This window comes from Leptodactylus fuscus, chromosome 8 (genome assembly GCF_031893055.1).
Source record: "Leptodactylus fuscus isolate aLepFus1 chromosome 8, aLepFus1.hap2, whole genome shotgun sequence".
Taxonomy (NCBI): Eukaryota; Metazoa; Chordata; class Amphibia; order Anura; family Leptodactylidae; genus Leptodactylus; species Leptodactylus fuscus.
This window is the reverse complement of record NC_134272.1, coordinates 34249782-34275492: the sequence shown is the minus strand read 5'-3', so window position 1 is coordinate 34275492 and position 25711 is coordinate 34249782. Positions and strand designations below refer to the sequence as shown.

At 42.3% G+C, this 25711-nt stretch overlaps 1 protein-coding gene across 1 annotated transcript; it reads right to left on the bottom strand.

Moving 5' to 3' along the window:
- Positions 1-975: 975 nt before the first annotated feature.
- FASTKD2 (FAST kinase domains 2) lies at positions 976-25525 on the bottom strand. Its single transcript, XM_075284294.1, has 12 exons — positions 25449-25525; positions 19527-20227; positions 17181-17284; positions 15468-15564; positions 11775-11898; positions 10201-10340; positions 8507-8679; positions 6508-6656; positions 4155-4370; positions 3893-3980; positions 1911-2025; positions 976-1190 (listed from the first exon to the last, which is right to left on the bottom strand). Exons 2-12 carry the CDS (start codon positions 20157-20159, stop codon positions 1050-1052), a joined length of 1980 nt encoding a protein of 659 aa, XP_075140395.1. The 5' UTR covers positions 20160-20227; positions 25449-25525; the 3' UTR covers positions 976-1049.
- Between the last annotated feature and the right edge of the window lie 186 nt (positions 25526-25711).

Genomic DNA, 25711 nt, shown 5'->3' with positions numbered 1-25711 from the left:
AAATAAGATCTCATCTTTCATTCCGGTAGAGGGGAGGACCAATCGCATAAATGTATTGCCACAAGCACCTGGTGCAGAATATGATGGAAATGTTTCCATCAACCCTCACTGGCAGCAGAGACTAGAGTTCCTCCAAGAGGCTAACAACTGCCATCCGGTCCACACCCACCAGGGGAACACTCTCCAAGGTGTGGGACACGTTAATGGCACCCCCACGCCAAACTACCACCACTGAGGGGCCTAGTGTCACCAGGAGTGAAAAGTATAGGTGCATGTTGCGTGAGTACCTGGCCAACCACAGCCCTGTCCTCTCCGATCCCTCTGTGCCCTACAAGTATTAGGTGTCAAAGTTAGACCTGTGGCCCTTAAAGTTAGCCTTTTTGGTGGGTCAGAGTGTACACAAAGAGCCACATCTGTTACTTGCTGAGCGACTCTTCTACTTGTAACTTCATAATAGAACCTGCATGTGTATGTTTTCTTTTGAGTTCAAGTTTGATTTCTGCTTCCTATCTTGTCACAACTTATGAAAACTGGTCAACGATTTACTATAGTTATGTTTTCTCATAGTATGTTAGATTATCAATAGAATATGAATAGATTAGTTAGAATATCAATAGATTTGTATGACATACAGCTTCACACTGCTCTCTCCAGCCTCCTGCTTGTAAGCACTGAGATGGAGAAACCTATCAAAAGCAAGAGGCAGGAGAGATAGCCTAAAGCTGCTGTCAAGGACAGATGTTCTATGTCACTCAAGATCATCCACCCCCTTTGTCTTTGCCAACCAGAGGTATGACAAGGTATCCCTTGTGTTTTTTGAGATGCTACAAATAACCTGTTTTATTGCACTATTATCAGCTCATCTTAAGGATTTGTTTGTACTGGTCAATAAAAAGAAAATACAAAGAGATTCAAAATGCTAAAATGAGAGACATTTTTTAATTTATGAAATTTTACATTATTACAAAGTCTGTAGACGTAGCAAAGATGATGTACGTAACGTGGTATAATTTAGACCTTTAGCAATTCCACGTCCATGCCATAACCACCTAAGTCTCATGATGTGCAAGCTGTTGGACTTCATTTCCCTGCTCTGAACTTTGGTTTGCGGAGAATTCCTTAAAAATATTTTCTCTCAGGAACTCCACCTTCTTTGCTTCAGTCAGCATTATAAACTGGTTTACGGGAATCTTTAAAAGACAAAAATAGGTAAGACAATTAATGTCAGTATGTTCACAGTATTCTAAATCCTCAAGCTCAACATCTACCTCTCTATCACATGCTGCCCTCACACATGGCCTTCATATCTTTTCTATTATACATACATGGTAAAATATGACACATACACACTGTATAGTATCACTTGATCCAAAATATTTTCATAGGTCTGCCATAACAAAAACCATAGGGCTCAATAAGGGCTCGTTCACATCTGCGCCCGGTCTCCGTTCATACAGGTTTCCGTTTCCTGCACAAAACAGAGCAGGAGACGGAAAGCTGCAGGACTCTTTCAAACACATTCAAATGAATGGGTTTGAAAGGTGTCCGGCCGTGAGCGTTTTATGCTCTCCACCGCGAAACCGTTTTTTTTAAACCGGACACAGAGTCGGACATGCAGTACTCTGTGTCCGGTTTAAAAAAAAATGGTTTCGCGGCGGAGAGCATAAAACGCTCACCGGCGCTCACAGCCGGACCCGGTCTGACAGCTTTCCGTCTTCTGCATGCAGAACTCCGGGCGCTAGTGTGAACCTAACGTTACAAACTTAGAAATAGGCACCACTACTACTGGTGAAAACGCTGATGTTTTGGGATAGTAAATCCTTTACTAGTAGAACAGACGACGAAGAACTACAGCAAGTTCTTCAGCATAAATTTGAAGATTGGAAAATAACTTAAGTCTTAACACTCACCAGCACAACAGTGAATCCAAGTGATTTTAGATGCCTGATCTTTAAAGCCATCTTTCCCACCGGGTGAAGACTCCCCAATGTGAAAGCATTGGCAGTGCAGCACAATACAGCAATTCTGCAAGAAATGATGGAAAACAAAGTCAATTGTAAGTCTGGTACCCAAACCACTTATTAAAATAATGAAGGCAACAGAGCAGAGAATGACATGGTGAAATACACAGATAGCTTTATTGCTTCCTACTGCACCAGTACATTGTAAAGGTCTACAACTACCACCATTGCCTCTAAACCATTAATAATGCTGCTGTAGGGGCCCTCAAGGGCAAAATGAACAAAGTGTAATGTGCAATCTGGAATCAAGTCTTATTCCATATGTAGATGAGCTGCTTGGTGCATCAAGGACATGGCTGCATTTGCTAGCAGACCTGGTCCCTACCCAGTGCTGATACCTAACAGAACGACTGATAGGTACCAATGTGCTGCAGAACAAAGGCAAAAATACGTTCTCCAGTAGGTGCCACAGACATATTCAATAGCTCATTTACATAGGCATTAAAAGTTAACTTTCTTCCCATCAAGACTGAACTTGAAATGTAAGTCAGCAGCTTCTAAGGCCAGCAGGATACTGTCCTGTATAAGGGTGCATTCACATGGAGGAAAATGGCGCTGAATGTGGTGCTGAATTTCAGTACTGAAAAAAAAGCCTCCCATTGATTTCAATGGGTTCCTTCTTCTGCTACTGCGCATGCTCCAGCACCATTTTTGTGTAGTTCTCAGGGGAATTTGCTGAAAACCGCCGGAAGTAAGATGGAGGTAGAATATCGCAAAAGAAGGAGGACGTCTCACCGAGAAGAAACCAGAGGAGGGCGTCAACGATGGATGACGTGGAGGGGCTGCACGAAACGCCCACCGTGCATGGTAATTATGATTTACATATATGTTTTTTGGCTTAAACTTAACAGGCTGCTCTTTTATAAAATGATTAGCGGGACGGAATAGCCTTTTTAAAGGCTATTCAGCAATATGTCTATCTCATATTGCTGAAATTAGGTGATAGAGCCCCTTTAAAGTGACATGGACTCACGGGACAGGGATGTAATATTATCACTTTATAATTCATTGGTGATGCCCCTTCTGGATTACATAGTTCAGTTCTGGGGACTAGTACATAGAAAAGATGTCCTAGAGTTGGAGAGGCTTCAACGGAGGACCACAAAACTCATAAGGACCTCAGTTATGAGGAGAGATTAAGGCTAAGGCCCCAAGGGCCATAATCGCAGCGCTAAAGCGCTGCGGAAAGAACCGCGGCGTTAACGCATTGCAGTTCTTTCCACAGCGCTTTTAAGAGTTAACAGTTTTCATCTGCGGACTTTCTCTTAACATTATATCTACGTGAAAGCCGCCGGCGTTTCCGTAGATATAATTGACAAGCTGCGATGGCTTTGCAAATAGCGTGTCTGCGCTGCAATCTTTTCCGCAAAGTGGGCATGGGATTCGCATGAATCCCATCCACTTTGCCTGCACTGTACAACGCCGCGATTTTTCCCACAGCGTTTCCACTGCGGGCAAATTGCGGCGTTTACGTCCCGTGGGGCCCCGGTCTAAAAGAGTTAAATCTGTTTAGTCTGGAGAAGAGGCGTTTAAGGGGAGATACGATAAACCTGTATAAATATATAAATGGCCCATATAAGAAATAGGGGGAAAAGCTGTTCCATGTAAAATCCCTCTATCTAGAGAAAAAAAGGTTTAATCTCAAGAGCTGACAAGGCTTCTTCACTGTTAGGACTGTGAATCTGTGGAATAGCCTACTCCTGGAGCTGGTTATGGCAGTCACAGCGTACAGCTTCAGAAAAGGCTTAGATGCCTTTTTAGTACAAAATAGCAAAACAGTTTTAATTTTACAGTAGTAATTTTAAGCCTTTCTAAGGACCGCATATTTTTTATGTCCTGAAATGTAAAGCCACAGAATTCAAAGACCTTACCTAGAAATATTCTGAGAACCTTCAAAGTTCTGCATATTCCCTGTTGGTACCAATTTGTTCCGTTCTGTATCCAGAGTGAGCACAAAGTCTGCCATGAAAAAAGTGGGAGATTTAACAGTGGTCCAAACATTACCGAATTACTGATCAGTAGTTATGTGTTTGTGAATGGGATCCTGCATGGTCTGTGAGCTTTCTTGGTTTGTAGGGGAATTGTTGGAAAAATTTGACAAGATCAATTCATTCACTCACAGCTTGCACTTACCTATAAAGTAGCTGCTGGGAAACTGCATGTTCTCCTGATACAGGGAGGGGTCATTAAAATGGTTTTTCAGGAAAGAGTGACACATGGCGACTGAATGACTATGGTTGGCCTCAACATTCTCCAAATCTTTCACTGAATATGGACTTGAACCCGACTCCAGTAACAAACACAGTTTAATATGTCTCACATATGATTTTTCAACAGGGTCCATTGTGCCTAGGAGGAAAAACAAGATTTTCAGTTAAATGACTGTTGCAGTTTTGAGAACTAAAACAATGCTCACTGCATGAAGTTCTCCCAGTCATGAGATGGGGGTCCTATTAGAATGCAGTGGCAGTCTGGTCCCATATTTAGCAGACCCATAGAGACTTGCCAAGTGCCGTACTTTGCATTAAAGTGGTTATCCAGTTTGTAATACTTATCCTTAGGATAGGTCATTAATATTTGACCAGTGAGTCTGACAACTGAGACCTCCACAAATCTGCTGCGTTGAGACAGTGCGGCTCCTGGTAATGTGTACAGACTTCATAGGGTCAGTGCTACAGTAACAAAACCTGACACTACAAATCATACAACAGTGCGGCTCCCAGTATGGAAACATTACCAGGACATTACCTGAACAACAGATCTGCGGGGGTCTCAGCTATCGGACCCTCGTAGATCTAATATTGATGACCTATCCCAAGGACTGGTCTTCAATATTAGAAACTGGATAGCCCCTTTAAATAATCAGTATTCATCAAATACAACTGTATTTATATAAAGCAGATTACAATATTTTAATCCACATAAATGTGACTAAATATGAACCAAACCTTAGTTCATCACAACATAGAGGAACCAGAACTGCTGTGACAGATCCATTTTTTAAGGCCTAATCCCACTGACTTTAAAGGGGCTCTATCATTGGGAAAAGTCATTTTTAACTAATCACATCCTTGCATAGGCATTAGAAAGGCTATTTTACACCTACCTTTTGTATGTAAATTGCCTCAGTGGCTTTTGAATGAGCCCATTTTTATTCATATGCTAATGAGCTTCCAGCCAGCACAGGAAGTTCCCAGCAGCATTCGTCTCTACTATTATCTCCTATGTGTGTGTGCAAACAGGAAGTCATCAGCAGCCTGTGCTGTATATATACATAAGAAAGAATAGCAGAGGGTGCACACTGAGACTTCTGGGGTGCACTGAGAAGCTAATTAGCATATGAATAAAAATGGGCTCATTCAAAAACCAATGAGGAGGTTAGCATACAAAAGGTAGATGTGGAATAGTATTTCTAAAAGCTATGCAAGGATGTGCTTAGTTAAAAATGACTTTTCCCAATGATAGAGCCCCTTTAAATCCAGTTCTAGTATTATTTATTGCAAAACAGAGCACCAGTATGGAGAACAGAACCCTAGTTCTCTTAAAGGGGTTGTTCAGGAAAAAGTGGACAACCCACTTAAGTTTTAAATCAACTGGGGACAGTAAAAAAAAAAAAAAAAAATTCATACTGCACGCTCGAGTCTTCTCAGTCCCGTGCTGACGTGTGGCGGAAGTCTGAGCCACATGTGACCACTGAGGCCACGTGAAGGGCCTAAGATGTCACTACCTAGGGCAAGAATTGTTTCTGGGGTGTTAGGTGTAGGAGGGTAACCCTATTTTGTACTTATTTTTTTCTACTACCGATAACTGTAAGGCCCCACGCGATGCGCTTATGCCGCTGTCACCTGCAACCTTACTTGGTAAGACTGTTCCATCATAATTTTTATAACCTTTGTAAGGTTTGGATTTTTTAATGGTTAAATGTTAAGTTTTATTTATATTTTGTATGTACACAGAGGATCCTGGCTTCTATTGATTATTGATTTGTTGATCCTGTAGGAACACGGCAATATCCCCCAATAGTGTGCTTATTTTACCACACTCAGTATAAACACTAGCATCTTCATGTAATTGTGAGACACAATGTAATTTCCTTGCAACAATTTGTAAAAAATCCACGTTTGTGCTTAAACGTCTGGCCCAGAAATATGTGATTTTTTTTTTTTTTTTGGTAAACTAGTTGTAAATGATAGGTTATAAAGACAGTGAGTGAATATGTAAAATCTGTTCCATTTACTATAAATTTATTACTAGATGGATTGCTCCATCGATATTTGGTATTGCTATGACTGTAGTGTGCAACCTTGACATATGAGATACATCCTTGGCACAGAAAGGGTTAAAGCGTGTGTTGCTGAATTTAATGAAGAGACATCTAGAGGATATATGTGATCTAGCTTGCACTGACCCTGAATTATAGCAGGTAATACATGCGGAGGTATACTGCGGGACAGGATGTACTGTACCGGCTAGTTCACTAACTCACTTAACAAGCTTTCGTCTTCTAGAAGTTCACGAATAGAAGATGGAGAAACCAATCCAAGCAAACAGAAGTTGTAAATGGTTCTAAGAAGTTCTTTTCTCTTCATACTATTGTTATGTAACTCCAGTGCAGCGTTCAAAAACTCCAGGAACCTGAAACGCAGAGAAAAAGTTACAAGAATGTTCACTACAATTTCTAACGTAGGAAATAGTTGTCAGGAAAATTGTTGTTTTTTCTACATCTAAAGAGCCGATCACATGAAAAGTATTTATGTTGATAGGTGATAAATGTATGATCAGAGAGTACCTCATTGCTGAGCCCCCACCGATCACTAGAATGGGGCTTCAGAGCCACCCTTTCCTACTTGAAGAAATGTTTCAATGAAGCAGATGTTGTGCATGCACCTTGCTACTCCATTAAATGGCACTGAGGCCAAAGGAAGCAGAAAAGCATTATATTCAGTTATCTCTATCAGCCCCAGAGGTCATAAATGACAGGTACATGCTGGACCCCCGCTCCGTTCAAATGCTTCCTTTGTGGAGGGGGGGGGGGGCTCCGTCACCACTCAAATGAAATCTTTTGTGGGATAACCCCTTTTAGCCAGTCAAATGGTTGTGAACTAACTAACACTACTATAGTGATGTAAAATAGGGCATTTAAACACCATAAACCAATAATCTAATGGACCAACACAGCGATATAATACATACAGAGGCAAAACACACAGAAAGCTAACAACCTCACGTAACAGACAAAGAAGAAAAGGGGGATGGAGAACTACAAAATAAAAGAGAGAAGCAGCAGACGACAGGAGATTCACTAGAGAGTTAGGACTGTACAACAACTTTGACTGCACCACATACCGCATGGCCAAAGGTCACAATGTAGCGTTGCAATTATTGCAGCTAATGAAAGGTAATGCAACCCTATTGCGGCTATGTCATGGCACCTTCATTAGCTATGATGACTGAAAAATACCTTATCAAATGAAAATCCTGGTTAATAATTCCCTTTATGTACCATGATACTCTGTAATACAACCTGTGTGGCCTTCAAAAAGGGATGTTTTACGTGCGTATGTGCCCCTAACCCTCTGAAAGCATAGCCTCAAAACACAATGGAAAGGATCCAAATGTACTGTGATCCCTGTGCAGGGTGCGCTTACTTTATAGAGGACGATAAGTGACTGTTAGGAACTTTTGATATTGCTTCTCTTAGTAAAAACACGACAAGAGACAGGGTTTGAGAAGACAAAATGATTGCAAATGGGACCTAGAATGAGAACCTTGCAAATGATGACTTGAATTTTACTGCCATTTGGGACTCGGCCTGCCGCCATTGTACCACAGATGTAATTTAAAAGGTGTTGTCTGGTTGATAAAAACTATTAAACAAGGCTCAAAGATGTGTAAATAAACAAAAAAAAAACCAAAACATTCTTAACCATTCCCCCACCACTCCAGCTTTAAAGTTTCTCACTTCCCCTGAAACACAACAAAAAAAATCCCTGCAGAGCCAGTCACGGCAGATCGATGCTATGGTCAGTCATTGGCTGGGCGGCAAATTCTTATGACTCGGGAGCAATGCTATGGTCAGTCATTAGCAGAGCATTGTTTTCATATATTATATGCCATATATCTTTTGGCGAACACTTCCAGTTCATCACCGGTGGGAGGGGTACGGTATTGTTCGCCCATTTTTATGGGCGGATTTTTCTGTGTTGCCCTCCATTGTGTTATATGTTTGTCTTTTATTTTCTACTTTCAAAAAAAAAAAAAAAATTGATATTTTTATTTAAAATTGTTTCTTTGGTTCCTTGAGGTTTTTGTTGTGGCATAATAAAATAATATACATGTTGCTTCTTTCTTATTGTTTGACTGGTCCATCCGTCTGTCTGGTGCGCTCTCCTGTACTCTGAACACAAGTATTGACCTAGCAATGTATGGAGGAAATATACTGGCAAGCTGTTCTGTGGGTCAGGTGAGATATACATTACACTTACTTATCTTCCTTTCCTTCAGGCAGGTGGTTCACCATAGAATACACTTTGGCCACTGTTGCTAACTGGTATGCTCTCAGCGACTGCAAATCCTGCATGATTTTATCAGCAAAGTAATCCAGTAGTGGAACATATCGAAAGCGAAGGAATGCCATATTAGTGAGAACAACGGAAATCTGTGGAAAGCGAGAGACAAACAAAGTAGCAGTTTTCTGTGAGTAACAGCATAATACTTAATGTCGCCAGATTCAGCCAGGCAATGACCACCCATGTGTAATACCGGCTGGAACATAAAAGAGGAAGTGTGTTACCCTAACTACTCCAGTTTTCTGCCATAGATGGGTGTTAATGTGGTACATGGTTGGCGCACGATCCTTTCCTGCACCAAATCATTTGTGTTCCAACAAGCTTGCCACTTTTTCAAGAAGTTTGAAGAGTGTGGCGGAGAGCAAGGCAGGCCAGGATTGGGATGCCTCTGCCCAAAACATTTCTTAATACTCTCCAGAGAAAATTGGTATGAAATACACACAAAATCTAAATCGGTTTTAGACTGGGGTAGGTTTCAATTCTGATGCATGGAAGTATGCTTGATTTATTATGAGGCAGGACCTATCATCACTTGGGGCACATGCGGTTTAATACACCGCTAGAAAGCTGACAGAGCACTGAATTCAGTCAGTCAGGAATGCCCTTCCTCACAGCAGCATCTATAGTGCTGTACTGTGAGAGCGGTCATTGCTTACCATCCAGCGATGACCCTGAGCGGTGAGGAATGCCCCCCCCCCCACCTTACTCGTCTACCAATCTCACAGTACACCGCTATAGGTGCAACTGTGAGGAAGGGTGTAGAGCTACGGTATCGGCACAAATAGTTCTTCACCGGGGGCACACAACGTGAAAGCCGAAAGTGCACTGAATTCAGTGCAATATCAGCTTTCTAGCAGTATATTAAACCGCATGTGCCCTAGGTTGTGAAAGGTCCTCTTTAATACATTTCCCCCAAATGTCAAACTGTATGTGACAGACACAATTTGGGTAATAACAACTATATCAGTCAACTGCCAATAGGACAACTCTAGAGCACAGGTAGTAGATTGCGGCCCAGTCAGCCTCTCTAAAGCTCTATATTGGCCAATATGTCACATAGTGGCCCCTGCACACAGTATTATTTCCCATAGTGGCCACTGCACACAGTATTATACCCCATAGTGGTCCTTGCACCACCCAAGAACAATTACTATACTCTGGGGTCTTTTCAGACCCCCCCCTTCCCCAAGTATAATAATAGTGTTTGTGGGGTCGCGGGCCCGCTGCCTTACTTACTGATCTCGAATCCTAGACACAGCAGCCTTTGAAGAAGGGGAAACGCCAGCGGCCGTGAGCAGGAGCCAGGATTGAAAGTAGATAGGGCTCATTACCTGTTGGAGTTACTCCAGCAGGTAAAGGTCTATGGAAAAAAAAAAAAATCTGCAGCGGTAGCAGCTGCCACCAGGCCCCCTAATGTCCCGGGCCCTGTGGCAGCCTCTCCCAGAGTAGTTGCGCCTCTGTACAGGTGTAACAAAGGAGTGAGCAAAACAACATGAAGTCAACAAACTTTCTGGTAGGAAATTTATTTGACTTGACAGGACAAGGACAAAAAAATTTAAGATGGAAAAATCCCTTTAAGGTTTGCCTGATGATGTTACTGCTGATCTTACCTGCCATATATTCCACATATATATGTTGTTCATGATATTATTGCCAATTGCAGACAAAAGCTTTTCATTGAAATATGACAGTCTTGAGCAGTGTCCAGTCAGGGAGATGATTCTTTTACAGGAAAGCTCATCCAAACAATCTAAAAGCAAGAAGAAAAGGTATCGGGTAAAGGAGATTAAAGCGAAACTTACAAGTACATCTAGATGCGACTTTACTTCACGTGATATGATGATAAATTACTTGAGAGGTTCCACTGGATTTTACCTACAGTGAATGTAATTTCATTTTCTATTGTAGTATTTGGTGTCATTAATTCTTAATTTCTTCTTTCAGCAGGCTATATATAGCATTATATCCAATACATAGCCACAGAGTAAAATACTAAAATTCTCACCACTAGTGGGCGCTCACTGCATAACATGTTAGTACAGAGTTCAGTTTATAGATAGTGAAATGAATAAGCATAGAAATAAAATATTTCACATGGTAATGTGATGTTACATATGGCAGTGGTTACTTGAAGTAATAAAAGCTGTTCTAGCTTCAGACTCCAGTCTTCATTCCTTCATGCCCTTAGAAATGCAGCCTTGTAGCCTGCGTCTAGATTCAGACATTTCTCAGTCATGTCCGTCCCAGTAATACAAGCTGGATGTGAGCGCTGTGTCTCCAGGCTGCGGCCTTCACTACTTGTCATATACATGTGCAGTTTCATTTCTGGACTGGCTTCGCCTTCTACAGCCCATGAGGGATTTCTTCTTACCTATGCTGACAGACATTAATATTGAGTCGTATATGATTTCCCTCCTTTGCAGAGTCTGACTGGCCACAAAAATGCAAATAATGTCATGTGTTTGTCTCCTTGTGGTACTAAAGATAACAGGAAGCTGGTATGGCGATCCCATGCTATTTGATCTGCAGACAGCATGTTATAGAGCAGTAGGTGCTGAGCAGACTGATACATACAGTCGCTTTGTGGGAAAATATTCAGTATTGCGCCCCTGTCAATCCATCATATTTCCGCTGCATAGGAGATGGCTTGCCGGTGGTCAGTTTTAAAACCTATTCATTTGAATGGGTTTTTAAAGCAAACCGCCAATGTCTGTATGCAGCCTCTCCACGGTGAACCTTTTTTTTTTTTTTTTTTTTATTTTGCACGGACACAAACTCAGGCATGCAGGACTTTGGGTCTGTCAAACATAAAAAAAACGGTGCCTTAACATAGGCATTGATGTTAAAAAATCGGATTTGTTTCTGTCTGCTTTTTTGGACAGACACACAATTATGGTATGCTAAAAAATATAAATAAATAAAGATAAAGATGGAAACACATTTTTTTTTTTTACAGTGATATCATCCACTTTCATTGGTTTGCCTCGATTTTATGCAACTGTTAAACGGATGTAAAAAAAACACAATCTGTATGGAGCCTTATACTGAATCTTTTCCCTCAAAGCTTCATTTCAGGCTTTTCAGCTCCGTTTTCTCTATAACATGCTGCTAGCAGATCAGGCACATTGTTCAATGTAAAAGGTTACCTGTAATGAAAAAGCAAATAACGTTACAATGAGCTTACCAATGAGTTTGCGGCTACAAGTATCCAGAAGACTCTCAGAATGCAGATTCTTTTCAGCCAGCATAGACACCATATTGTAGCACTGAGGGACTGTGAACTTGTCAGTCATCTGTAAAGCCTTTTCCTATGAGAAATTATGGACATATTGAAAAGGAATATGGAGGACATGTTATAACCTCCATGTAGTGATGCTGCCAGTTTATATACAGTCCTATGAAAAAGTTTGGGCACCCCTATTAATCTTAATCATTTTTAGTTGTAAATATTTTGGTGTTTGCAACAGCCATTTCAGTTTGATATATCTAATAACTGATGGACACAGTAATATTTCAGGATTGAAATGAGGTTTATTGTACTAACAGAAAATGTGCAATATGCATTAAACCAAAATTTGACAGGTGCAAAAGTATGGGCACCTCAACAGAAAAGTGACATTAATATTTAGTAGATCCTCCTTTTGCAAAGATAACAGTCTCTAGTCGCTTCCTGTAGCTTTTAATCAGTTCCTGGATCCTGGATGAAGGGATTTTGGACCATTCCTCTTTACAAAACAATTCAAGTTCAGTTAAGTTTGATGGTCGCCGAGCATGGACAGCCCGCTTCAAATCATCCCACAGATGTTCAATGATATTCAGGTCTGGGGACTGGGATGGCCATTCCAGAACATTGTAATTGTTCCTCTGCATGAATACCTGAGTCGATTTGGAGCGGTGTTTTGGATCATTGTCTTGCTGAAATATCCATCCCTGGCGTAACTTCAACTTTGTCACTGATTCTTGAACATTATTCTCAAGAATCTGCTGATACTGAGTGGAATCCATGTGACCCTCACCTTTAACAAGATTCCCGGTGCCGGCATTGGCCACACAGCCCCAAAGCATGATGGAAGCTCCACCAAATTTTACAGTGTTTCTTGGACTGCAGTTTTTTTTTTTTGACACCATGCATAATTCCTTTTTGTATGACCAAACAACTCAATCTTTGTTTCATCAGTCCACAGGACCTTCTTCCAAAATGAAGCTGGCTTGTCCAAATGTGCTTTTGCGTACCTCAGGCGACTCGGTTTGTGGTGTGCTTACAGAAACTGCTTCTTTCTCATCACTCTCCCATACAGCTTCTCCTTGTGCAAAGTGCGCTGTATTGTTGACCGTTGCACAGTGACACCATCTGCAGCAAGATGATGCTGCAGCTCTTTGGAGGTGGTCTGTGGATTGTCCTTGACTGTTCTCATCATTCTTCTTCTCTGCTTTTCTGATATTTTTCTTGGCCTGCCACTTCTGGGCTTAATAAGAACTGTCCCTGTGGTCTTCCATTTCCTTACTATGTTCCTCACAGTGGAAACTGACAGGTTAAATCTCTGAGACAACTTTTTGTATCCTTCCCCTGAACAACTATGTTGAACAATCTTTGTTTTCAGATCATTTGAGAGCGGGCTGTCCATGCTCGGCGACCATCAAACTTAACTGAACTTGAATTGTTTTGTAAAGAGGAATGGTCCAAAATCCCTTCATCCAGGATCCAGGAACTGATTAAAAGCTACAGGAAGCGACTAGAGGCTGTTATCTTTGCAAAAGGAGGATCTACAAAATATTAATGTCACTTCTCTGTTGAGGTGCCCATACTTTTGCACTGGTCAAATTTTGGTTTAATGCATATTGCACATTTTCTGTTAGTACAATAAACCTCATTTCAATCCTGAAATATTACTGTGTCCATCAGTTATTAGATATATCAAACTGAAATGGCTGTTGCAAACACCAAAATATTTAGAACTAAAAATGATTAAGATTAATAGGGGTGCCCAAACTTTTTCATAGGACTGTACACAGATGAAGATCTGCACACATAACAATTTTAATAATTGCCATCAATACTATTCATCTGGACCCTCAGTTTTGTGACTGGTGAGGATCTATAACGTATGCCTATCCTGCCAAAAGGACATAGGTGCTATTTGTGAGCAAACCCCCTTTAAGGATGATAAAGCAAATTTTACGCATAAAATGTTACGTGACAAGGTGCTGTCATGTAAAAGACCACAGTACATGACTTTAGAATAAAAAATAAGGAGAATTAAAGTGGATAAATGTCCAGACAAGCTACTGTGAATGCGAGTGGTTGCTTTGTCCATTATACAAAGGTACCTCAATTAGAAGTCTGATAAAAGCGATAAACCTCCAAAAAGCTTTAGGACCAGAAACATTATCATATGAATCAGAATGAGATGTGAATAGGATCTTTCACCACCTCAACAAGTCCAGCTATATCATTTAATAGGCACCACTCCACTGATTTTGGCACAGATGGAATTTTTTCTCTAGCCCCCAACATTTCTGAGCACTCAATGCTGTTAGTTTTGGTGCCTGACATGCTGTACTGTCAGGAGGGTGGTGTCAGGCGGGAGCAGACAAGGGATGCTGAGCTCTGACACTGGCTGTCTCTGATCGGAGCTCTGAATGACACCCCCTGCCTGACACCGCCCTGCTGACATTACAGAGCTTACATAGCACATCAGGCACCAAAACTAACTGCACTTGTTGATCAAGAATGGTGGGGGCTAGAGAAAAAAATCCAACTGCACTGGAATCAATGATGTGGTGCCTATTAACAGATGCTAAGAAATTGAATTAGTGGAGGTGGTGAAATGTCCTCTTTAAAGAGAAAGAGTCACTTTTTTTAATAATGTGTTACAACCATAATGAAGATTTTTTTAAATTCTATTTTCTAATCATGCTTATCTTGCCGGAGATCCTCCTCTGCTCTGTTAACAGCATTTAGTGATATGCTTTACAGCAGGCTTGTAGCCAAAGGTAGCAATAGTCTGCAGTCAAGTCATTCAGGTTTGAGGGAGCGGTCCTAAACATGCTCTGTGCATGAAGGAGAAGTCAATAATCTGTGACCTACTGTCAGTAGTGGATGCCAAGATAGGCCAGTGGTGTTATCTTCTGTTATCATCAATTATTGCTATCTTATTCTATTATTTTCTATACTCTCAGGCTTAGTGGCCAGAGTGAAAACTGCAGGATTTAGTACTTTTTTAAAATATAAACAATGACACAGAAAAAAATAAAATAAAACCATTAAAAATATCTTTAACCTACTAAATTGGTTTAAAAACAACAACAACAAAAAAAACTCAATTTTTCTGGTGACACATTCCCTTTAACACATCAAACTATACCTTTCACTTTGAAAGGTCAATATATAGTTTATTCGACATCAAGAAACACCCCCTGACAGTACAAGGCTACTGTAGAGTACTATTGGGGGGAGGAGTGCGTTCCTCACAGGCCAGCAATCTCTCTAGTTGGTGACGAAATTAAGGGCACAGACATCTCCGGCATCGGGGCACATTCTGTGAATGCCGACAGTGTGCCGAGTTTAATGTACTATCAGAGATGAAATATCACAATGAGATGTAATATCGAACATCTCTGAGGACATGAAAGGTCTTCTTTAAGGCTAAAGATTTATACATATGCTACAAAGAAACTGTCTGAAAGAAATTAAGGAACAGGAGAGCGGCCTAATAAGCAGAGTAGTAAATATATTTCTTTAATCTTTAATAATATATATAACAAAGTTTCTTATATTCACCTGGACTGTTCATTTATGTCAAGCGTTTCAATGTTTGGAGGTAAACTTAGTAATGTAAAGAACATTTCAAACCCTACATGCGATAAATGATTTTACCTCAAATTTCTGTCTAAGATGTGGTGGAGCGATCCTCATCAATCTCAGAAGTGTGGGGACATCTTTAATTTCTTCACATTTCAGCTCTATTAATAAGCTAACAATAAAACACGTTAAATGTCATATCAGTAGCAGACACTAAAAAACTTCTGAACAGCCAGAATGAATGAACATTTATAACTAAGCAAAACCTACAGGTTCAATTATCTGCTGCGTACGACTAGAAGGAAGCCCTGTGTTGTAGGAACACTAACCACAGACAATGCACAGAATGCACTTCATCCTCTGCTTTTCATTGGTCCTATTGTGTCTCATATTACAAGTAAAACTGAGAAATATATAAAGAAATCTTTTCAATGTCACAGGAGCTGAATTATGTCCTGCCCTCTTCTAAGTGTTCTGTATGTGTGTCTGTAAGATAACTGGCTGGAGCAGTGGCCTCCCAACTAGTGTCCACTACTACTGTCTACCATTAAAACTCTTTTTTTTCTATGTAACACGTCGGAATAGCCTTTAGAAAGGCTATTCGTCTCCTACCTTTGGAAGTGATCTCTGCCGCGCCGTTCGTCCGAAATACCGGTTTGTACCGGTATGCTAATTAGTTCTCTCGCAGCGATGGGGGCGTCCCCATTGCTGCTCGAAAACCGACTCCAGCGCCGCCTCTGTCTTCTTCTGCATCCTCCCCTTCCTTCTTCGGCTGGACGCCGGACGCCTGCGCAGTACGCTCTGTTCGGTGAACTTTGCCGAACGTACTGCGCATGCCCGTGGCCATAGTGCCGGCACCGCAAGTTCGCCGAACAGAGCGTACTGCGCAGGCGTCCGACGTCAAGCCGAAGAAGGAAGGAGAGGATGCAGAAGAAGACAGAGGCGGCGCTGGAGTCGGTTTTCGAGCAGCAATGGGGACGCCCCCATCGCATCTCCTGTGCTGGGGCCCGCCCCCATCGCTGCGAGAGAACTAATTAGCATACCGGTACAAACCGGTATTTCGAACGAACGGTGCGGCGGAGATCACTTCCAAAGGTAGGAGACGAATAGCCTTTCTAAAGGCTATTCCGACGTGTTACCTAGAAAAAAAAGAGTTTTAATGGTAGAATCCCTTTAAGTGTCCGTTCACAAAGATGTCCGACGTTTCAAGCGAACAGAAAAAACCTACATGTCGGGTTTTGCTATCCGCTTGAAAAGTCGGACATCTTTGGGAACGGACACTTAAGGACACCCACGGACAGTAAAAGATTGCACACGATGTCCATTTAAATCAATGCAAAATGTCACGGACACAGCTAATGTCCGCACAAGATTTTTCACGGACATTAGCAGCGGACACTATCTGTCGGACACCGACGCTGGTGTGAACGCTCCCTTAGCCACAGACCCTCTAGCCAGTCATCAGCTAATGATGGAGCAGCTCAGAAGATGATTAACCCTGTGTTCTCTGCAGGATTTCCACAAGACTGTCAGGGTCAAGAAGAAAATACTGCAGACTGACAAACAGTGAGAGTAAGAAAATTTCTAGTTTACTTTTATCACTAATTTCTAGGCGTAGTCCATTAAAATCACAAATATCTTGAGCGACCATCGTGGTTCATTAGGGTCTATTTCAAATAGTGTGAACAAACCATGATCACTAGTGTCATCTTGTGTGATCAGACACATGAGGAAAGAGGGACCGTTTCATCATAAAATACAGACATCTCGTATAATTTATTAACTTACTGGAGACCAGCATTTAAGATGTCCACATTTTTGTCGCTGTTCATCATTCTCGTAGCGTTAGCCAGTATAGAAATTTCATCTAACTTCAATGTGCTGAGACGTTGCTACAAAAAAAATAAATAAATTGGCATCACATAGCAAGTAAAAAAACAGCAACGAGGTGTAAATTATGATCTCAACCTCAGAGTGGAGATGAATACATGTCAATGTTAAGATACCAGTGAACTTTCAGCATCTAAGCAGCAACCATCTCACTGACAGCTTACACTGAGCTTTGTAGGGCTAGTTCACACGTGTTAGGACTAGTTCGCACGGGGCTACGGACTGCGTATTTTGGTCCTGATTTTGATGCGGAAAGCAGCGTCAGAATAGGACCTAAATGCGCCTGCCACGACTTCTGACACTCGCAGCATCCCACTCTGGAGTAGGCCCAAATGAATGGGCCTAGTCCGGAGGGTGCTGTCGCGAGGCGGACGCCGCAGCTGAATTAGCCGCGGAATCCGTCTGAAGAAAGGGCATCTCGCTTCTTTTTGTTAGATACATAACATACAGCTATACATCTTGTTTGTTCCCACTCACGGAAAAAAGGATGCTAGTGGTCTACATAGACCTATATTGTGAGGGGGCACATTTTGAGGTGGATTCGGCGTCAAAATCCGCCCCCTCTTGCCCCATGTGGGTCAGGAATTTGATCAGGAAACTGACTCAAATTCCTCCTCCTAAAGACGCCTCACCATAGGACTGTATGGTTAGGCGTTTTTTGGAGGAGGAATTTGAGTCAGTTTCCTGACCAAAAAACTCTGTGTGAACACAGCCCTGGGGTGGTCGAAGAATTTAGGTGGAGTTCACACGGAGCTTTTTGTTCAGGAATTTGGTCAGGAATCTGCCTCAAAATCAGCCTCCAAAAAAAGCCTCCCAATAGAACTCTAGTTTTGGTCAGGAATTTGGACAAGAAACTGACTCAGATTTCTCCTCCAAAAAACACTTTACCATACAGTCCTATGGTGAGGTGTTTTTAGGAGGAGGAATTTGGGTCAGTTTCCTGACCAAATTCCTGACCAAAAAACTTTGTGTGAACGCAGCCTAAGGGTGAATTCACACTGAGTAAACGCTAGCTTATTCTGAACGTAAAACACGTTCAGAATAAGCGGCGTCTAAAGCAGCTCCATTCATTTCTATGGGAGCGGGGATACGAGCGCTCCCCATAGAAATGAATGGGCTGCTTCTTTCACTCCGTGCAGTCCCATTGAAGTGAATGGGGAGTGCCGGCGTATACGGCAAGCTCTGCTCATGCCGGAGCGTACACGCCGGCACTCCCCATTCACTTCAATGGGACTGCACGGAGTGAAAGAAGCAGCCCATTCATTTCTATGGGGAGCGCTCGTATCCCCGCTCCCATAGAAATGAATGGAGCTGCTTTAGACGCCGCTTATTCTGAACGTGTTTTACGTTCAGAATAAGCTAGCGTTTACTCAGTGTGAATTCACCCTTAAGTCAGACAAATATCTGCTTCAGGAATTAGGAAGCTTTTTTTGGAGCGTTTTTTGACATGAGGCGTTTTTCGAGACGTTTTTTGTTTCAGGTTTTTTCCTCCAGCACAGTGAATGGACCTTGAAAAAACCACCTGCAATTTTTTGAGGCGTCTTTGCCATAAAAAACGCTAGCGGTTTTCCACCTCCCATTGACTTGTATTGATTTTCTGAAAGAATCTGCCTGAAGAAAGGTCATGTCGCTTCTTTTTTCCATTAGCGGAAAAAAGAACGCTAGCGGTCTACATAGACCTATATTGTGAGGGGGCAGATTTTGAGGCGGATTCCACGTCAAAATTCGCCCCCTCTTGCCCTCTGTGAACAAGCCCTTAAGGGTTAACCAGTGCTGCAAAGAAAGTGCAATAAATAATAAATAAGTCAGAAAAAAAGTTACTGACTCTGGCTTCAAAATTAAATGCACAATTATTGATACTGTACAATTAGTTAGACAGCTAGCTTGTAGCATCTTTACTCTTACAGGAATTTAATCACTGTTTTGTTAATGAATGAGTATGGTGACAGGATAGGTCATCACTGGGGGCAACACGGCGGCTCAGTGGTTAGCACTGCAACCTTGCAGCGCTGGAGTCCTGGGTTTGTATCCCGCCAGGAACAACATCTGCAAGGAGATTGTATGTGCCTCCCGTGTTGGCGTGGATTTCCTCTCATTCTAAAAAGACATACTGATAGGAAGAAAGAAAAAAAAAAAGTACATTGTGATCCCTATATGGGGCTCACAATATACATTTAAAAAAATAAATAAATTTTTTAAAAAATAAGAGTCATTTGATGCAAATACCTCATCGGTCACCCTCACCTGGCTAACACTTAGAAGAGTCTGGATAAGCCTGGTCCTCTGATCCACCTTCAGGTTCACAAAGACATAGAGAGCGTAAACCAAAAACCTGCTTGACATCAAGGGGGCAGCCTTCATGACTTCATAGCATAAGCTGTGGAAATTTGGGTGCTCAGAAATAATTAGTTTGTCAGAAAGTTTCTTATTTTTAGTTAAGATATTGAACAGATCCATAATGGTACAATAAATTTCATGTCGACTGTGTGAGGCATTGCTGAAGGCGTCCAACACTTCCACACAAGATAGTTTCTTTGGGGGTGCTATGCTGGTACCCTGGAGCATAGTCTTCTCTCCATCCATACCATGATCTACATCTGTTCTCAGGTCATACTCATCACTAAGAGCATGGTTGTGGTCTGTAGACTCTGTATTTCTTTCTTCAGCACTTATTGAAGTCTCTTTATGTAAAAATCTGATGGGAACTGATGTTGCAATGGATGCAGGTGTCCAAGGTTTCATCTCATGAAGAACTAGAAGTCCAGATCCTGTACAATGGTTCTTTAGAAGTGAAGGTATCCTGATTCCTAATACACAATGACATGACTGTAATAGTCGTACTGTGCGGACTAAGTAGGGGAGAGGCATGTTATGCATCGTGTCAGTCCTTCACAAAGATCCAGCAACGTTCTTCACCGGGATTCTTGCTGCCCCCTCAGTGATGGCTGTAAGAATGAACAGAGCAGTTAATAGAACTTCGCTGTCCACAGGAAGCAAATGACTGAAACAAAGACTGAAAATACAGCAGTATGAGTGCACACTGGAAGTCACAGCACAACTCAACCGAGTGATCAGTAACCTCAAGTGATCAGATATTATCACCCATTGATCACAAGAACACGGATTCCCTGTGTCCTAATCTGACTTATACAACAGCAGCATGGCATCCTAGCACTCTATTCAGCCACTTGGAACTGCTCAAGATAGCCACGTGCCACACTTAGCTTCTTTTTAGCAGCCTTTTCAGCCACTGCTCCATTTTGGGGTCTAAGGAACCCCATTCTCATTCTCTGTATATAGGATACAAGTTCTGGCACAATCCATTTAACTCCTTTAACAACCTCAGAACCGGAAACATTTTTAGCTATTTTAGTACTTGTGGTTTTGAGGGCTATAATATTTGTATCCTTGGCATATTATTGCTGCACTGTCCTGCATTGAGCTACTAATAAAAAGAAAGAAGGTTTTAGAAGACCGTGAGTGCCGCTTCACTTTTTCCCTTTTTAAGATGAGGCCCCACGTTGCAGAAATGAAGCTTTTTTTGTTGCAGATTTTGCTGCATTTTTTTCAGCCAAAGCCAAGAACGGCTACAAAAGAAATGGGAATTATATAGGAAGTTCTTATACTGTACTTCTACCTTTTGTTCAATTCACTCTTGGCTTTGGCTCAAAAAACCGCACCAAAATATGCAACCAAAGAAGCTGTGTTTCTGCAATGTGGGCCCTCAGCCTTACAGGGTTGATACTATTTTTTCCTCTCAGTCATTCAAACACACTTCGTGTCTTTTTTCATTGACACGTATTTTTCTGTTATTTTTACATTTACACATGTTTTTACTTTATTTTATTATCCGAGAAAATGCAACACTGTGACACTCCCTTTAACCCCTTCCGGCCGATGGCATTTTTTGATTTTCGTTTTTGACTCCCCTCCTTCTAAACCCCATAACTTTTTTATTTCTCCGCTCCCAGAGCTATATGAGGTCTTAATTTTTACGGGACAATTTTTTCTTCATGATGCCACCATTAATTATTCTATATAATGTACTGGGAAGCAGGAAAAAAATTCAGAATGGAGTGGATTTGAAGAAAAAATGCATTTCTGCGACTTTCTGACGGGCTTTGGTTTTACGGCGTTCACTGTGCAGCCAAAATGACATGTCCCCTATATTCTGTGTTTCGGTACGGTTCCAGGGATACCAAATTTATATGGTTTTCTTTACATTTTGACCCCTAAAAAAAATTCCAAAACGGTGTTAAAATTTTTTTTTCTAAAAGTCGCCATATTCCGACGGCCGTAACTTTTTTATACATAGGTGTACGGGGATGCATAAGGCGTCTTTTTTTGCGGGGCCGGGTGTACTTTTTAGTTCTACCATTTTCGGGAAATGTTATTGCTTTGATCACTTTTTATTCAAATTTTTATCAGAATTAAAACAGTGAAAAAACGGCGGTTTGGCACTTTTGACTATTTTTCCTGCTACAGCGTTTACCAAACAGGAAAAAATATTTTTATAGATTTGTACAGCGGGCGATTTTGGATGCGGGGATACCTAACATGTATATGTTTCACAGTTTTTAACTACTTTTATATTTGTTCTAGGGAAAGGGGGGTGATTTGAACTTTTAATACTTTTTATATTTTTTTATATTTTTTTTTTTATTTTTTTTTTTGCATTTATTAGACCCCCTAGGGGTGTTGAACCCCAGGGGGTCTGATCACTAATGCAATGCATTACAATGCTAATGCATTGCAAAAAATCATCATCTCTTTTGCAGGCTGTATACAGCAGCCTGCAAAAGAGAGAATTTGCAGACCGGCTGGGAGCCTTTAACAAGGCTCCCGGCTGTCATGGCAACGTGACGTCGGCCCTGGAGCATGCTCCAGGAGCCGGCGATCCCTGCCAAAATGGCGGCGCCCATGCGCCGCCGGGAAAATGGCGCCTCCGGCGCCTTTGACAGCAGCGCCGGAGGGATTAATGCCTCCGATCGGTCCGGGGACCGATCGGAGGCATTAGAGCCGGTTGTCTACTGCTTAAAGCAGTAGACACCCGGCGGCTATGACGGCCGCCCGGCTCCCGGGCGGTCGCCATAGTTACAGACCCGACACGCGCCGTACTATTACGGCGCATGTCGGGAAGGGGTTAAAGAGGACCTTTCATGGGTTTGGGCACAGGCAGTTCTATATACTGCTGGAAAGCTGACAGTGCGCTGAATTCAGTGCACTGTCTGCTTTCCCGATCTGTGCCCCGGGTGAAGAGCTAGCAGTCCCAATACCGTAGCTCTTCACAGTCAGAAGGGCGTTCCTAACAGTCTGTCAGGTACGTCCTTTTGTACAAGCAGTGCCAATAGCGCTGTGCTCTGAGACCAGTGGAGGAACGCCCCCTCCCCTCCTGATAGTGCTCGTCTATTAACAAGTACTGTGGGCAGAGGGAGGGGGCGTTCCTCCCCCGCTCACAAAGCACAGCGCTATAGGTGTTGCTGTGCAGAAGGACGTTCCTGACTGACTGTCAGGAACGCCCTTCTGACTGTGAAGAGCTACAGTACCAGCACCGATAGCACTTCACCCAGGCACAGATCGTGAAAGCAGACATTGTGCTGAATTCAGCGAACTGTTGGCTTTCCAGTGGTATATAAATCTGCCTGTGCCCAAATCCATGAAAGGTCCTCTTTAAGAATTTGTGGTGATTAGAGATGAGCGAACAGTGAAATATTCGATATTCATTTCGAGTAGAGCCTCAATATTCAATTACTCGATCAAATCCCATTATAGTCTATGGGGGAAAAAAATGCTCGTTTCAGGGGAAACCACTATTCGACTAAAGGAGAGTCACCAAGTCCACGAGTAGCAGGAGGAGAGTATTTAGGAGGAACGCTGTGCAATTAAAGCGCACGGACCGCATTATAGTCTATGGGGTCCGTGCACTTTAACTGCACACCGCTTGCAGTTGCGCTGATAAAAAGTAAGCTCTCGCGTAACCGCAAGCTGCCAGCTCTCCCGACTAGCAAAGACGAGCCTGCGGCAAATCAACGCTGGTTCTGCAGCAGGCTCGTCCTTGCTAGTCAGGAGAGCTGGCAGCTTGCTGTTACAAGGGAGCTTACTTTTTCTCATAGGAATGAATTGACCAGCATTGATTGGCCAGTGTACAGCATTCAACCAATCAATGCTGGTTCTGCCCGAGGCTTGTCTGTGAGGAGGCGGAGTCTAATATTGGACTACAATGGAGACTGCTCCCTAACACTGCAGTGACCTGACTTTTTGGAATCACCTCAATTTGCTTAGAACCTTGACTGAAGAGATACCAAAGTACTAGCTAAGACTTTTTTGCTGTGGAAAAATGTAAAGAGAGAGCACATTGGAGCCAGTGCAATTTAGTGAAAATGGCTTTACACTAGACGGCCTAAAAGTTTTAGATCAGGGGTAGGGAACGTACGGCTCTCCAGCTGTTGTAAAACTACAACTCCCAGCATGCATACTTGCTCTGCTGTTCTTGGAACTCCCATGGAAGTGAATGGAGCATGATGGGAGTTGTAGTTTCACAGCAGCTGGAGAGCCAAAGGTTCCCTATCCCTGTTTTAGATGAAGGCCTCATTCACACGTCAGTGAATCTGCAGTTTGCATCAGTGATTGTGAGCAATGGTTTGTGCCTCACACACCACTTCCATAATAGCACGGGGGGTAGGTTACACTACTGGTGCAAATGATCACTAAAATCCAGCATGGTGCGCAGCCTGGTGGAGGAGCCCTGCATTTATGAAGTGTGTCTCCTTATAAATGAGGCGGCTGTCCTGCTCATGCTTCTGTGTGCCTCCATGTTGCAATGTAAATGGAAGTAAACTGAGCTGCAAGTTGTGTTTGTTTCAGCTGCCAGCCTGTCTCCGGTTCTTTGTTTGTTCCAACATCAAAGGCACCTGGAAATACCAATACATGGGAGACAAGTAGCAGGGATTGGCTTGAGGGACCCAACATCCCCCCCTCATCATTGTGCCAATAGGACCTGTAAGAAGATTGTGTGCTAAATGAAATTGTGATCAGCAAAGCTTTCTTCATGGGCAAACTCCTGACCATGCCATCTCCACACTGCTGAACACTGGGTCATTGCACTAGGTTCTATTAGGATCCCAGGATTTTTGGATGGGAGCAAGGATTTATGTCTGCATAGGGAGTAACCATTTAGTTACCTGGTCCTGGGGATGTCACAACGCCTGGGTCATGTGATCTGCGGCAGCATTCAGTCCCTGAATCACTCCTCCCCCAATCTTATAGGTAATTAATTACAAGTGTTATGGAGGATGCTGTCATGGATCCCATGATGTGGCAGAACCCCGCATCTATCACTTGCATCCCTGAGACCAGGTAAGCAAATGAATACTTCCTGGACATCTCCTTTAAAGTTGCTTGGGGTCAACATCTTGAGGTGGTATTTATAGCAGTGTGATTCAGGTGGTTTAAGTGACCTGTTTATAGTGTGTCATATGTACAAGATGTATGTTACATATCTAATGTGTATTGTGTGCCTGTACCAGATGTATAGCAGTATGTTACATATCTAATGTGTATTGTGTGCCTGTACTAGATATATAGCTGTATGTTACATATCTAATGTGTACTGTGTGCCCGTACAAGATGTATAGCTGTATGTATAAAATGTGAAAGTTGTGTATGTATAACCTGTATAGTTTTATATTATCTATGTATCCAAAGTGTATGTTGAAGATGTCTAGTTGTATGTCATGTAGGTACCAAAGTGTGTGTTGAGCATGTATAATGTATATGTTATACATACATAGCACACACAACATACATGTCTAGTCATATGTTCTGCATGTATCTAGTAGTGAGTGTGCTGTTTATGTATACTTGTATGTTATGTGTGTGTGTGTGTATATAACATGTATAGTTGTATTATATATGGGACCATAGACTATTCTTGTACTAGCCCCTCTGCTTCCTCTGTCCCCTTCCTCTCTCCCAGCTGCTCCATACAGCTCGGACACTCTTCTGCTTCGGATTTCGTTACAGATTTCTTAGTAACCTGAGCGGCAGCTTGTGTCAGGTGTAGGAGTATAAGCAGCCAGGTGAGAGCGGCCATAGAGCTGTGCAGTCCGCAGGCACATGGGCTCCCTGCAGCGGCTGTCTGCTCACAGCCCAGTGTCCTGCACTCACCTTCACCGGCACCGCACTGACAGATCACGCTTCCTTCCAGGACATCGCCATTGAGAGACGTCGCATAAGCCCCGCCCACTACTACGGTCTCTCACAGCAGCCAAAAGTATTAGCTCAGCGTTTTTACTCACTTCTTTTCAAAAGCCTCCCGTATAAGATCAGGCAGTGCTGGTGGAATTGGTCGCTCGTTTTCTCTGTGGAATCTAGAACTGATGTGTAATACTTGTTATTAAAAATCCTTAGAAGCGGGTAGGAGTGCGAAG

What these genes read in the sequence shown, in the direction of transcription:
- FASTKD2 (XM_075284294.1), bottom strand. Translation starts at nt 20,159, where the DNA reads ATGCATAACATGCCTCTCCCCTACTTAGTCCGCACAGTACGACTATTA. An exon ending in ATCTTAGACAGAAATTTGAG is followed by an intron (nt 11,899 to 15,467) that starts GTAAAATCATTT and finishes AATTTCTCATAG; the next exon opens with GAAAAGGCTTTACAGATGAC. An exon ending in ATATGTGGAATATATGGCAG is followed by an intron (nt 8,680 to 10,200) that starts GTAAGATCAGCA and finishes CGCTTTCCACAG; the next exon opens with ATTTCCGTTGTTCTCACTAA.